This window comes from Pseudopodoces humilis, chromosome 16, assembly GCF_049639895.1.
Source record: "Pseudopodoces humilis isolate 2021_Gansu_Grassland_sample_001 chromosome 16, ASM4963989v1, whole genome shotgun sequence".
NCBI lineage: Eukaryota > Metazoa > Chordata > Aves > Passeriformes > Paridae > Pseudopodoces > Pseudopodoces humilis.
Window position 1 is genome coordinate 16,690,345 of NC_142215.1, and position 13,970 is coordinate 16,704,314.

Below are 13,970 nucleotides of genomic sequence, written 5' to 3' on the forward strand. Positions count from 1 at the left end.
ACAGTGAGGTGGGTTAAGCTGGCCTTCTGTTGAGGGCATTTTAATGCTTCCAGTAAAGTAATAAATAGGCTGTCAATGCTCTCTTCTTGAGCACCAGTCCATTTGAGCAGCTATTTCTACCTGCTCAGGGAGCATTCAGATGAGCTGTAAAGTTGTAGGTGGAGTGCAGGCAAGGAACACAGGTTTCTGCAAGCCTTAGTGTTGTATAATGTAACTTAAAATTTGTATTTTATTTTTAATTGGACTATGAGAAGCAGGTCTATTACATAATCTGCTAAGATAATTCAGTAGGAGACTAATAAAAGCTTAGAGAACAATGCTGCTCTTGCACATTGTTTATCATGTCTTGATGCAACTTAAGCTGTTGTTGGCAGTGAAGTGCAGAAATGTGCTCAAAGAAGTGAAAAGCACATTGTAAGAAAGGGTGTAGAGTTAAAACAAAAATAGGCTTGACCTACCTAAGAAGAAATAATTTTTATTTCAGATAACGTCTTAATTACAGGTTTAAAATCCTGGACCTGTGTGAGCATCAGGTACAGCTCCACTGTAGAAATGCACCCAATTGCACCACAACACTGACAGTTTGAGCATCTGCTTGGAGTCCCCTGGTGTGCACCCTTTCTTTAGGTCCAGGATAAAGCAGTGTAGGCACCACATGTGTGGATGTGTCCCTGGGCAGCTGCAGTGCCTGGAGCACCCAGTCCCTGTTCCATGTGCTTGGCCTGGTAGTGGGAAGTGTGAACACCAAACGTGGGACACAGGTGGTGTGAATTCAGCTCAGGCTTTCCAGCTGACTGTACTTCTCTGATGTGGTTTGTCTAGAAATGGAGCATCTACTGTTGTCACTGCCATTTTTGGAGGCATTCTTCAAAATGAAGTCAACTGCCTAATATGTGGGACTGAATCTAGAAAGTTTGATCCATTCCTAGGTAAGGTGCTGTCTCTTGTGTTCTAAATACTGTAGAACTATAACAAAAAACTACTACATAAAAAAAGTGTGACTTAGAGCAAAAAATTAAACCTGAAGCTTCATAAATTTAGATGTCAGATAACAGAGTTTCAGCCTAAAAAGACCAGGCATTGTTCTATTCAGACCTAATTTTGTTTTTTAAATCATTGCTTTTCTAGACCTTTCGCTAGATATTCCAAGTCAGTTCAGAAATAAACGTACTAAAAACCAAGAGAGTGGACCAATGTGCACGCTACGAGGTAAGAGTGCCTGGCTAATGAAATCACAGCAGGCCTAAGAGGCTTTTCTTTCTAGTCACAGCATTTCTAATGTAGTTCACTCTTCCCAGCCACTGATCTGCATTGTTGCCAATGGGTGTTTGTCTGTCCATAGAAGTCCTTATGCCTGTGCCCACAGTGAGGGTTCTGCATTTAAATCACATCAATGCAGTCCAGCAGGATGGGCAGCAGTGGTATTACTGACCTTGGTTTTTACAGGATGTTATTTGTTACAAATTTGTGAGCAGACTTGCTGAAAATCATGAAATACTCAACAAAACCCTGTTCTTAAGTCTGTTCACTTTGTATCTAAAGACAAACAAGCTTTAAAAGTTGAATATTCTATGTTTGAAAGTTGTTGGTCTTTGTTTGAAAGCAGTTATGCTGAATGTTGGATGGAATTTTGTTTGGAAGATGGAGATTTTGTGAATGCCTGTTACTTTCTTTCAAACTACTTCTAGCTGCTTTCAGGAACAGGGAAGGTTGCATGTTACAACATGTTATTCTGTCAAAAAATTATTATACAGCTATCCATCCAGCACAGGTGTATATAAGTAGGATGGTTGTAGCAGATGATGGCACCTGTATTGCTGTGTTTGTTGTATTTCATGTTACAAAAATCACATGATATATCTGCTTTTTCTAGATTGTCTTCGCAGTTTTACAGACCTGGAAGAACTTGATGAGACAGAGCTGTACATGTGTCACAAATGCAAAAAGAAACAGAAGTCCACCAAAAAATTCTGGATTCAGAAACTACCAAAGGTTTGTGTAAGAAATAACAGTCTGACAAAAAAGGAAATAATGGTTCAACCAAGACCTCTTCCTGCCCATGGCAGTGTCCAGCATTGAGGTCAGCCCCCTCCTCTAACACACCTTTTGTGACTGTTCCCTGTAGGTGCTATGCTTACACTTGAAACGCTTTCACTGGACAGCTTATCTGAGAAACAAGGTTGATACATATGTTGAGTTTCCCTTGCGAGGCCTAGACATGAAATGCTACTTGTTAGAGGTAAGAAGACCTACTGATGCCTTCTGCAGGAATTTGTTCCATGACATTATGTCTTTATTACAAATTACACTGGGTGCTACTGAGATTTGAAGAGTTTTTTGGTTTTTTTTCCTACCACAGCCTGAAAACAGTGGCCCAGAGAGCTGCCTGTATGACCTCGTGGCTGTGGTTGTGCATCATGGCTCAGGGTGAGTACGTGGAGCCAGCCTGTCCCTGGCACACACCTTCTCCCACTCAGGTACATGCAGAGTTAATGAAGGGGTTTCTCCCCCTAGGGCACGTATTTTAACTGGGGAAATAAACTGTAGTTTATAAACTGGCAGGGAGCTAAGTTGAATTAATTTCAACAGATACAACAGAGCCAGGCTTGTGACTCTGCCTGGCAGCCTTTGGTGGTTAATGACTACATGTGTGAGACGAAATGAAAATAATCTAGTGCCTCTACATACGAAAAGCCCTGAACCAAGAGGAGGAGTTAGGGGGCCTTCCAGAAATTAATGCCTCGTTTTGAAATTCTTACTACAAAACAGTACTATTTTTTCCTCTTTTATTCATGTTGGAAGGCACAATTCCATTTATGCTAAAGAAGTGTGTGAGCATGCTTGGAACAACTGCAGCCCAAAGATGTGTATGGTGAAAGAGATCATCACCACCATCTTTTCTGCTACAGCAGTGAAGGCTCACAGGCACATCCCAGAACTGGCACAGGGCATATTTTGAAGTAAAGTTACTGGGAGTCTTTTAACTTTTCCCGGCCCTGGACAGATCTATTGAGAGTAACAATAGAAGGGATAAGACAGTGTTCTTGTTAAACTTTAATTTGGAGAACTTTGAGTCCCACAGCGTAAAAAGAAGCATCCTTTGTGCAGGGCTGTGAGTACCTTCCTCCCTCGGGCTGCTGGCAGTCCCTTAGCTGCAGGAGAAGGTGCCTCAGGGAGGTGTGTCCCTGACTGTTGTCCCTCTGCCTGCCCCACAGTGTTGGCTCTGGCCACTACACAGCGTACGCAGCGCACGAGGGCCGCTGGTTCCACTTCAACGACAGTACTGTAACCCTGACTGACGAGGAGACTGTGGGCAAGGCCAAGGCCTACATCCTCTTCTACGTGGAGCGCCAAGCTAAGCCTGGAGCAGAGAAACTTTAATACCTCCTTTCCATTCTTACTTATCAAGTCCACTGGACAAACATTTCCATTTTTCCATAAATACTTGATCCAAGACTTATTAATTTCATTGTGCACTTTGCAATTTCCTCTTGTGGGTTTTTGTTTTGTTGTGTCAATGGTAGCATTTGACTTACTGAACTTGGACACAAACTAACTTTTTTTTAGTTATACCAGAAAACCTCAGCAGATTTTGATTTGCTGCTTTAGTTGTGATAACTCAGTTTTTATATATATAGTTTCATTAAATAGTTATTTGACTTTTTTATATTAATGTTTTCAGTTCTCACTTTCTAAAGGCACATTTACATCAAAAAACCTGTCCTCCTTACAAGCAAGATAAATGTGCTTTTGATCATGAAGAGCAATACAACGTCGTGCTGTTCTCAGTTCTCTTACGTAGATATGATTTAATCTCTTTAAATCAAGGAGTTGTTTTTGCACATACTATTCTCCCTCGTGCAAGAAACTTAAACAGTGACTCTGACCAATCATCTTTTGTCTGAAGAAGAGAGGCAATGTGGCATCATTAAATAGACCAGGTAATTGCTGCTATCTTGGTGTGTATTCAGGCTGGTGACTTCCAGGAATCATTGTAAATAAACACTTGGTTCGATTCTATCAGTACTGCAATTTAATTCAAGTACTGCTCATGTATGCTCTGGCCCCTGCCCTCTGCAAATTTAAAACAATTATTTTAAAATTATCTGTCTAAACGACATTGAGTTTTATGGTTTCTCAACTGAACCTGAATTGCATTAGACATCTCTTGGTTTAGACTGTCATCCTTAAATTTGATCATGAACACTTAGGTGCTTAAAAAATGGTGAGACTTCCTGGCAGTAGAATCCCAAGTAGCACCCCTTTAGTTCCTGGTGGGAATCTGAAGTACAGCCCCAAGGGCTGGGGTTTGTGAGAACAGGCATAGGTCTAAATGCAGCTCTGCTCCATGGCTACAGTTCAGTTGGAAGCAGGAGGAGATAGATGGTGTTGCAGGTGCTTTGCATGGAATTGTTCTGTCAGTTCAAATGCAGACTCAAGGGAGGATGCTCAGTCTCCCAGCAGAGCCCTCAGAGGGGAGGTGCTGAGCCAGGTGTTCTTGTGACTGGAGCAGGCTCAGGGAGCTCCTGTAGCATTTACACACTGGCCCAGGGTGGCATTTTTGTTCAGTCTCTAGGTGAACGCTGGAGACATGGTGCATGGTACCTGGCTATGTCATGGAGAAAGACTATGCTAAAAAAACCCAAACCAGTTTTAGCTCTACTGCTGATAAGCTGCTGGAAGTCAGCTACTATGATGGGAAAGGAAGACAGGAAAACCAGTACTGAAAAAGCCAGGAATCTGACAGAAAAACCTGAGATTGGAGAAATGTTGCAGTTCAGATCTGTTCTACCCATCTATCCTTTCTAGCTGGCTCCCTTGTGCCAAACAAGGAGCTGGTACTCCTGAAAAGTACCAGCAGTTTGAGTCCCACCAAACAGCAGCTCCTAGTTCTGTTAACAGAAAATGCAGTTGTCTGAAAACACACAAGAACTCCAGCTGTGAGTCCTATTTCAGTTAATGCCACTGAAGGACACAGAAAAGGGGCTGGAGCGGAGCCCAGAGCAGTCTGGGGCACAGGGAGTGCACAGCCTTGCCTTGGGATCCTGCTGGCTGCACACACACCAGGGTAAGGACAAATCACAGTCAGGCGTTTGGTACAGGGCCATTCTTGAGAGCTTTGTCACAGCATCTTAAACCAGGAAAGGGAGAAATTGGCTTCATCTGAAACTGCTGAAATAGTTCAGCCTAACTTAATGGCTTTTGAATATGTACACAGGTTAAGACTATAGAGTATTTTGATACAGTGACATTTGTAAGGATACTGTCTTAAGTTAACAGTAAATAGAACTTGTCATTGCTTTAAACTGTAGATAGTTTGTCACCTTCCTTTCCTTACAGACAGAGCCTTTCTTCTAATCAATGCAAACAGGTTGCTGATAGACAAGAAGACAACAGGGCAGGTAAAGCATTGTACCACATTCCTGCCCTTCCTGCTGCTCACAGGGAGCTGCACAGATGCCACCTCTAGCTGTGTTTTCTATGCATGCCGCTTGGACTGGATTTCTTTAGAATTTATCTTTGAGAATGCCAAGCTTAAAATACACAACTATCTCTGGGTCAGCAGCAGTTTAATAACTTACAGTAGTCAGGTGTATGCAGTGTTCTTGCAAAACAGTGATGTAAATGTGCCTTTCTGTATTTTTAGAGATCTAAATTTGTAATCTTCAGCAACATTCACTTATTTTAATCAACTTCTACTTGTCAGCAATTGTTTGGGTCAGAGTTCTGTTCTCACTTGAGCATTTTCTTTCAGTTCCATTTGCTGTGTCCCACGCAGCTCCTGGGCAGTGGTGTCTCCAGCAGGGCTATGTGGGGCCAGCCTGGGAACACGAAGCAATCACAGCAGGCTGTCCTTGCAGCAGGTGCTGCTCAGGACTCAGCCATATGCTTTGCTGGAACAAGTACATTGTAAATCCTTTCCTAATTTAACTCTCTCCCACTGCAAACCCAGATGGACAGTATGAACAGTTTGTTGTGGCAACACAAGTATTTCTCTTCCTGGTGGAGAACTTTGCTTATCCACTGTATTCTATTCAGTGTGGTGTCAAAAAAAACAAAACAAAACAAAAAAAAACCCCTGAGCACTGAACCAATAACATATACTGCACCTGGCCTAGTATTACTTTTTTAACCTAGCTTGTATATCCTATATTTATCTACTAGCTTGTGAGGGGGGGAATATCTCTTTCATTTAAGCCAAATGTTTCTTTTCTACTTACTGCTCATCATAGTACACACTAGCTGGCAAGAATTTTTTTCTTGCTTCAGACTGCTCTGCAAGCAGCAACTGCTCCCTACAGTTCAAAGACTTGCATCTTTTTCACCAAAATGTGTCCAATCAAAGGTTGTCATTTTGTTAGTTATTGTTTAGCCACATATACAACTGGAGCCAAGATTTATGTCAATCAAAACTGCAAAATGTCCAGCTCCTAAAGGTCAGCAAGAGAGAAGAATTGAAAAGTTTGAGACAGGCAGGGACAGTGGACTTGTATCAAAAGCAGGAGGCCATTTATGAAGATTTTACTAAATCAATGGGAAGTGTAACACGTGGTGTTCAGAAGTTCCCCAGCAATGTTTCATTACTGATGTGTCTGTGTCTTACTGATGAGGTAATGGGCACCTTGACAGCTGATTCCAACGTGCTTTAGGATATTCTCAAGTACTGTAGTGCCATAGTTGTAATTGTTTACCATTAAAATCTTGTGTGTAATTTTCAGTGAGGATTACTGACTGTGCTCATCTTGTGTGTTTCTGGAGCATTTCCAGGATGAATGTGAATTATATCTGATCACACAGTGTGTTTATGGAAAATGTGCCATTAAAATGTCTCCTTTCCTTAGAAAATGAAACTTCTCTTGTCCTTCTAGAGGCTTGCAGAACACAATACATTGGTGTATGTCCTCTGAACACAAATGGCAGCATACTGTACCTTGCTCTAGGAAAAATGAAATAAAGCAATTGCAGTGTTCCTAACTCTGTAACACCCCTACCAAACTTTGCACCGAACTCCAAAGAGGACCTGCCATTCCATTTTAAATGCCTTGTCACCCAGCTGTTGTTAATTTTTATGTCATATTTTTGTGTGTCCCCTCTGTCCGGCAAGAGTCCATCTTTGTTATTCAGCTTTGCTAGATTGTTGATCTGTTGTCAATTTGGGAGGTCTTCTAATTAATATTTTTAAAAATAGTATTCCTATAACTCTGAGAAGTCTCAACTGTTTAAATCTGCACAAAAATGAAGGTAAGTTTGTGAGAGCTGAAAATGCTAATACAAGAATGAAGAACACCTGCAGGCACACCTTTTAAGCTGCCATTTTCCAGTGAACTGCATTACCTGGTATGTGAAATCTTCTTGTCCCTTTTGTGGCACTGACCAGAGCTGTTTCTGAGGGGGGAGGGGGAACAGCAATCTCCTTTTCATTTCAAAGAAAAGATTAAATGACAAAGGATATAAAAGCAAGAAGACTGGCAATTGTTAAACATAGCTTATTGTATGTAGTAGAAAGTTACTAACTAAAGAAGCAGAAAGAATTGCCATTTCTTTGTGTATGCCAGCTGTGTTCAGACACACACATTTATTCAAGTGCTTCCTCAAGCTATGACTGTTGCAGACTACAAACAAATTTCAGACCTTGTTTTTCAGAGTTGAATTTTAAACTGCATTCTCGGGGTAAAAAGGAAGAGGTAAAATTGAGTCCCACTCAACCTTGTCCTGTATTAAAACACTCCTAATTAAAATGCCATAGGTACATAAAGTCTCCCAGTTACTATTTGTATGCAGGCCACTTGAAAAACGCCCCCAGTGCTGTTTGCTGAAACTTTTTATGGATTTGTTGAATGAATTTATTCTCTTGTATTAACACCAGGTAGACTAAAAAATACCTTCATCTTAAAAATTTTTGATTCACAAGCAGGAAAGTTAAAGGGAGCCTTATTACTTTTAATTCCAACTTGCCCTTGCTGTAGCTTTATTTTTCTTCTAGGAACAACTTTCTGCTACACTTTGTCCAGTTACTGTACAAACAGGTACTTTTACCTGGAAAATGACTTTCCTATCTCTTTTTTGCACCAAAGGGTGGAAAAAAGGTTTCTGTGGTAATGGAACTAAACCTACAAAACTGGAACAGCCAAACTTGTAAACTCGAGCCAATAGAAGACAGCTCTTAATAGCACAAGCCCACAAGGAACTAAACATAGCCTTGCTGTTCCTATGCGTGGCTGCCCCTGTGTCATTGCTTCCCTCCTGCAGAAGGTGGGGACACAGCCAGCTTTGTTTACAGAATCACAGCTCAGCCTCACATAACTGTAGGCAGGAAACTGCCCCTACCTCTGGGGCTTGTAAACTGAACTGCAGACTCTGTGTGTGCTTCAAGGCACCCAGAGAATGTTTCAGCTCCTTCTAAAAAACTGTTTATGAAAATTCCATTATCTGTGTAATAGTCCTTGAACATGAATCAAACGTGCAAACTCAGAAAAATCAATGAACCAGTAGCGAGTAGAAGTGGCGTACACTCTAAAACCAAAGTTACTGCTCAGAAAGCCAAATCTCTGGACTGGGAAACACTCATAAAAATACACCTGGCAACTGTAGCTACAGCCCCACCCCAGTAACTCAATACAAAATCTTTGCTAAATTTCAGGAGAGTCTACAAGGGAAAAAAAAAAATTCCTTTTAAGGAAGCATTTCATGTCAAGTTGTACATGCCCATTCCATTCCCTTGGACAAAGGAAGCACAAGCTGCATACATGGTTCTTTTCCTTTCCCTGTTCTGAGCTTCTGCACCAGTTGTTAGCCAAAAATAAACCCCATTCCACAACCATATATGTGCAACAGCCTCCTCGTGAGTGTGAGCCCCCTCCAGCACTGCTGTTTCTCCACCAGGCCAGGAGACTGCCACTGCTGCTGGGCAATGCACATAACCCAGCTCAACCGGGAATGCCTTTTACATCTCTTCTCTTTTCTGGACAAAAACAGTAGGAAAAATCTAGCAAAAACATGTCACAAGTTGCTAGAAGTGTTTCAAGATCCTTTACTGTGGTCTTTGTTGAACTTTCATTCTCCAGTGGAATTAAAGAAGGATAATTTTCTCCTGGGACCTGCTTTAAAACACTTATCCATCTGCTGGTATTCAGAGAGAGTCAAGGTGTGTAACATTGAGGACTGGATGAAAAACAGTTTCCAGAAAGACTTCTGTAAGAGGCATGAGAACACTGTCAGTGATTTTTTACTAGACGTTTGCAACAGGTACGTTCTGTGGGTGTGAGTGTGCAGTAACTGCCTTGGGATGAGTGAAGTTGGAGTTATTTCAAATACTCCATAGCCCCTGCCTAAAATGGAGCATGAAGTACATGACTGCTTTGCCTTTATAACTTTAGTGTAATGTAAGTTCATTTTACATTTACAGTGGCAATAGTGTATATTTCATGTGCATTTCCCTTAAGTCTATGTTTTCCTTCTTTTTTCCTAAGAATTATTTATTAATTCTTGTGCACTGCTGCTCTGCTGAACTGCAACATTCTAGCAGTGTCTGGGGGGTGCCTGGAGCAGAGCCCTGATTTCAAACAGTGAACACACTTCATTACAACCAAGTTCAATTAACATGTTACTGTCAGTTTTAGTTCAGGCTAAGAAATAAATATTGCTATTATACTGGAGTTTAAACTCTTAGCTGCAGTGAGAAATGCCACCATGGAAAAACAACTCTGGGTGCACAGTTTTTCCTTCACAGGCATGCTGCAGAGTAGTGACAGGAGGAGGCTCACAGGGTAGAGCCAGTCCCACTGTCTGTGTGTAACACCAGGGCTGGCTTGGCTCCCTGACATGGTGCACCTGTGCCACAGCCAGCCCTCAGCTTTGGAACAACTGAAAAAAGCCAACAAATGATGGGATAGTGACAGGACAGAATGTCTTGGTGAGAGCCAGCAGCAGTGCAATCTCAAAAAAAAGACTGAAAACCAGCTTCAAACCAGGGATTAAATTTCAAGTGCCAGATTTCTGATGTTCTGGAACAATTGATAAAAATCTGGCTTATTTAAGGAGGATACTTGTGTACAGCATACTTGTGCCTAGAAAGTATAATACAAGGTCCTGCCCCTTTTTGCTGCAACCCATTGAAAGCATTCCCAGTCAAAATTCCTAGCACTGTGTACAAAGAAAAATGCAAATTAAATATCCAGCTTTTCTTCCTGAGCTTGAAGTAGTTTTATTCTGTTAGAGCCTTTCTTGACTGCTGCCAGCTTCTTCCTCCAACTGCTCCTAATAAGAAAAGATTAAAAGAAAAAAAAAATCTGTCTAAAGGTCTCACAAGGGCAATGTTAGCACAGACCTGTGTGTGATGCTCTGTTTAGATAAACAGGTGGATGCTGAACTGCTACTGCCTGGAGAGGGGGCTGAGCCAGGAGCCTGACACAGCACAGCTTCACAGGCTGCTGCACAGGGCCCTGCTCAGCACAGCAGCTGCTCCAGGACAGCTCCTGTACACCATCAACACCCCACTGGAGACAGGCCTTTCCTGTACTTCCCCAGGCCTACTCAAGCAGCAAGAAAAAGTTTTTTTCATTTGTTGCATCACTGTTTATAACAACACAGTTACCAGTTTCAGTAGCTCATAGGAAAGTTTGAGAGCTGTGTGGGGTTTGAACATTAACACTCTTTGGGAAGCAGCTGGCACCTATTCAGTAAATCCAAGGAGATAAAATGTATCTGTGATTCCTGAAGAGTGGAAGTGTCTTACTTGCTCCTGCTTTGCATGTCTGCACAGCAGTCTCTTCTCTCAATTGACCTCCACTTCATCCTGAAACAAATCTCTACTGGTTCTCCACTGTCTGTGCCTGGAGAAGCACAGCACCATCCAACTCCTTAAGAAAAAATGGTGCAGCAGCAGCTTAAATAGGCCTCCACATGCCTCTGTGCCAGCTGAACTAGAGATGTTGTTACCAACAGAAAAAGCAAAGGCAGTAAAGCTTTGCCTTTAGTTAAGCTTAACGTTAAGATCTACGTGTGTGCTCATCTACTTGTGCCTCATTGCCTCTCCTGATGAAGAGAAAGCATTCTTCCAGCCTTTGTATTTATTGTTGATGCTATTTGCTTCTGCAAGCTCTATAATTTATTTCTCCTGTCTCACTGTCACCATCCTGCTTTCAGATGTCCAAATCTGCTGTCTCTGACCCTCTCTGGATGTGGCCACGTTACAGATGACTGCATTTTGCAGCTTCTCAAGCACTGCCCAAACCTGAAGAGCCTCAAACTGGAGAACTGTGTGCGGATCACTGACCACACCCTGCAGGCAGTGACCCTTCACGGGGCATCACTGCGAACACTCCACGTGGATTTCTGCCGCAATGTAACACAAGCTGGGCTAGAGAGAGTCAGGGAAAAGTGTCCTTCAATAATGCTGAGAGCAGAGAAAAGTGCTAACATGATCCCAGACAGTAAGCCAGAAAAAAAGCTGATGCTTCAAAAAGCATCAAGAAAATTGGTTCAGCTTTAAATGCAGCAAAATAATCAGTGTGGTTATTTTACCTCATTGAGATAGCAATGAACTGTGGCTACTTCCATGGGTTCTGGTCAAGTCCAAACAAATGGTTGTTTTGTAAAGGGTCTGCTGGGAAAAGGCATGCATCTCCCCCTGGATGTGCTTCCGGAAAAAAACATTTGCTCTCTGTTGTTCTTTGAAACTGGAAAACCCCGCATTGCTGACACAAAATGTCAGACCTGCTGAAAACTGCATTTCTGGTACCCTCCTGCTGCAGATACACCTCACTCAGAAGAGGGAAACAGCAGTGTGTTTATTGAGGCCAAATAATTTGATGGAGTCCATACATGTTATGAACTTTTAAGAAAGTTTAACAGTAGTTTGACATGGTGCAGTAAGCTTGATGGCAAGGTTCACTGACTGCATGGAAGAGACACAGAGTGAACTGAGGCAAAATGAGTCACACAGGGACCTGTTTGAGAAGCCAAACATTAAGGAAGAGCCTCCCACCGGATTACAAGGTTCAGACTGGACCCTGCAGTTTCAAAACTCCTTATATAATGGGCAAGGGCATAAAGCCACAGCAGAGAGAGCCTGAGTCACTGTAGGATATTTACACATTTTGGGGCAAGAATGATTAACAAACATCTGTTAAAGGATATATCCAGTCAGTCATTCCATCCACTAAGGAGGAGAACCACTCCCTGAAAGATCTTCCTAGCAAAAGCAGAGTACTGACCACCAGCACTTCCTCAGTGATTAACAGTGGCAGCTAATTTACCAGGTTTTTTTTATTTAATGAGGGAAGCATGGATTCAAGGCACACAAAACAGTTTGATCCTCTGCATGATGTACTTACATAATATAAGATGCACCAAGTTATTTTTTAAAGCTGATGTTAAAGGCAGTGCAGTATGAACAAGTGGTAGTTCAGAGAACTAACCCACAAGAAAAGACAGTGACTAACAGCCTGTAGCTAAATTAGGAACACACTGCAGACCAGCTCTATACAAACACCCATTTCTCACTGCAAAGTACAAAACCAGTAGCTATTTTCATCCCAAAGCACGAGGCTGTCCCTTTCCTGTAGACTGCTCTGCTACATGGAATCAAACTTTTTTTTTTACATGCTTTTGATGCTATGCCACCATCTACAAAATCTGACACCAAAGAGGACTCCACAGGTCTCAACATAACTAAATATACTTCTCATTCCGATCCTGGTTAATTGATCCACAGATATCTTTGGTACTCTCTAATTTGGCTGCGCTAAGAAATAAATCACATCATTACAGCAACTTAGTCAAACAATGCTGCAATTCCAGAGAAACACTTGGCCAGTATGAGCATCTCTAAGAAACACTCACCCAGAAAACCAATGATGAAAATAAATTATTGCATCTTCATTACTTAGAGATATTTAACAGCATGACATTGTAAAACTGGTATTTCATTAACTCCTTCTTAAAGTTTAATTAGGGCCCTTACACACCACAAGGTAAGGAAGAAAACTGGAGTGGACAAGGAACAACAGCAATCATCACCCAGCACAAACAACTGCAAAAGGACATTGCTGAGCTGAACTAATTTACTGTGATGTGGAAATAGGGAAGCTGACACTACTCGTACCATGGATACACAACAGCAGTTCCACACACTGCTGACAAGCCAAAACCAGGTATGAATTTACACAGTCACTGCAGCATGCAAAGACCTCCTTGTGCCACCAGTTCTCCCAGCACTCTGTGGTGAAAGACACATCTCTGTAGGAGTAACAGGAACAGATTTTCAAGCAGCTACAAGATAGGAAAGCACAATTGCATCTAGATATTACTCAAGTCTTTTTGTCAGTTTTCTACCGGGACTGGGGGGGTGGGGGGGGTGGCAGGGTATTTTGTGGGGTTTGTAGTTTGTTTTTAAATTTTAGCTCTATAAGCTAAAAGGGGTCTTCAAACATTCGCCACTTGATTTCTTTGCCTACTTGTATAACAATGCTCTAACTTATTACTTTGTTCTTCCCCTCCTTGAATGGGGATATTTGTTCATGACATGGTAAAATATGAACACAATTTTATTGACATGTTTTTTCAGCATCAATAATGAATTTTCTTACTTCACAATCCAATTTGGAAATTGAGTATAGAAAATGATAGACATTTTACTTAGGGTATTATGGAAGGATGGAAATATGTCTACAGGTTTCTTTAGTTCCAAGCCATTAAAGTTCCATCAAGCACAAACCTTTAATCAACATCCCCTCTGATTTTACTGAAAACTGCCTCCAAAAAAATCTTCATTTTCCAGAAAGCCAACTGCACTGTCCACATAAAACTGCCATTTTTAGGCACAGTTCTGTTACTTTCTGTGCTGATTGAACAGGCTGACAAATCAGTGCTACTAAGACACATCTATGAGGTGTAGAAGGCAATAATACAGGACTTAATACAGCAGTTTCCCCATTCATTTAAATACTTTATTTTTTGCCTATTAAACC

The 13,970-nt window shown here is 41.6% G+C and overlaps 2 protein-coding genes across 6 annotated transcripts in view; both read left to right on the forward strand.

Annotated features, from left to right (window-relative positions):
* USP3 (ubiquitin specific peptidase 3) overlaps positions 1–6,718 on the forward strand; it is a 41,381-nt gene extending 34,663 nt beyond the window's left edge. For all 5 annotated transcript variants that reach the window (XM_005521417.3, XM_088063186.1, XM_088063187.1 and 2 more), the window contains exons 10-15: positions 823–929; positions 1,129–1,209; positions 1,874–1,992; positions 2,126–2,239; positions 2,360–2,427; positions 3,216–6,718. In XM_005521417.3, the coding sequence (XP_005521474.1) occupies positions 823–929; positions 1,129–1,209; positions 1,874–1,992; positions 2,126–2,239; positions 2,360–2,427; positions 3,216–3,381 (655 nt within the window). In that variant the 3' untranslated portion in view covers positions 3,382–6,718. The remainder of the gene's footprint in view (positions 1–822; positions 930–1,128; positions 1,210–1,873; positions 1,993–2,125; positions 2,240–2,359; positions 2,428–3,215) is intronic.
* Positions 6,719–7,615: 897 nt separating this feature from the next.
* Positions 7,616–13,328, forward strand: FBXL22 (F-box and leucine rich repeat protein 22). Its single transcript, XM_005521416.3, has 2 exons — positions 7,616–9,246; positions 11,146–13,328. The coding sequence occupies exons 1-2, from the start codon at positions 8,825–8,827 to the stop codon at positions 11,489–11,491; spliced, it is 768 nt and encodes a 255-aa protein (XP_005521473.2). The 5' UTR covers positions 7,616–8,824; the 3' UTR covers positions 11,492–13,328.
* The last annotated feature ends 642 nt before the right edge of the window (positions 13,329–13,970 follow it).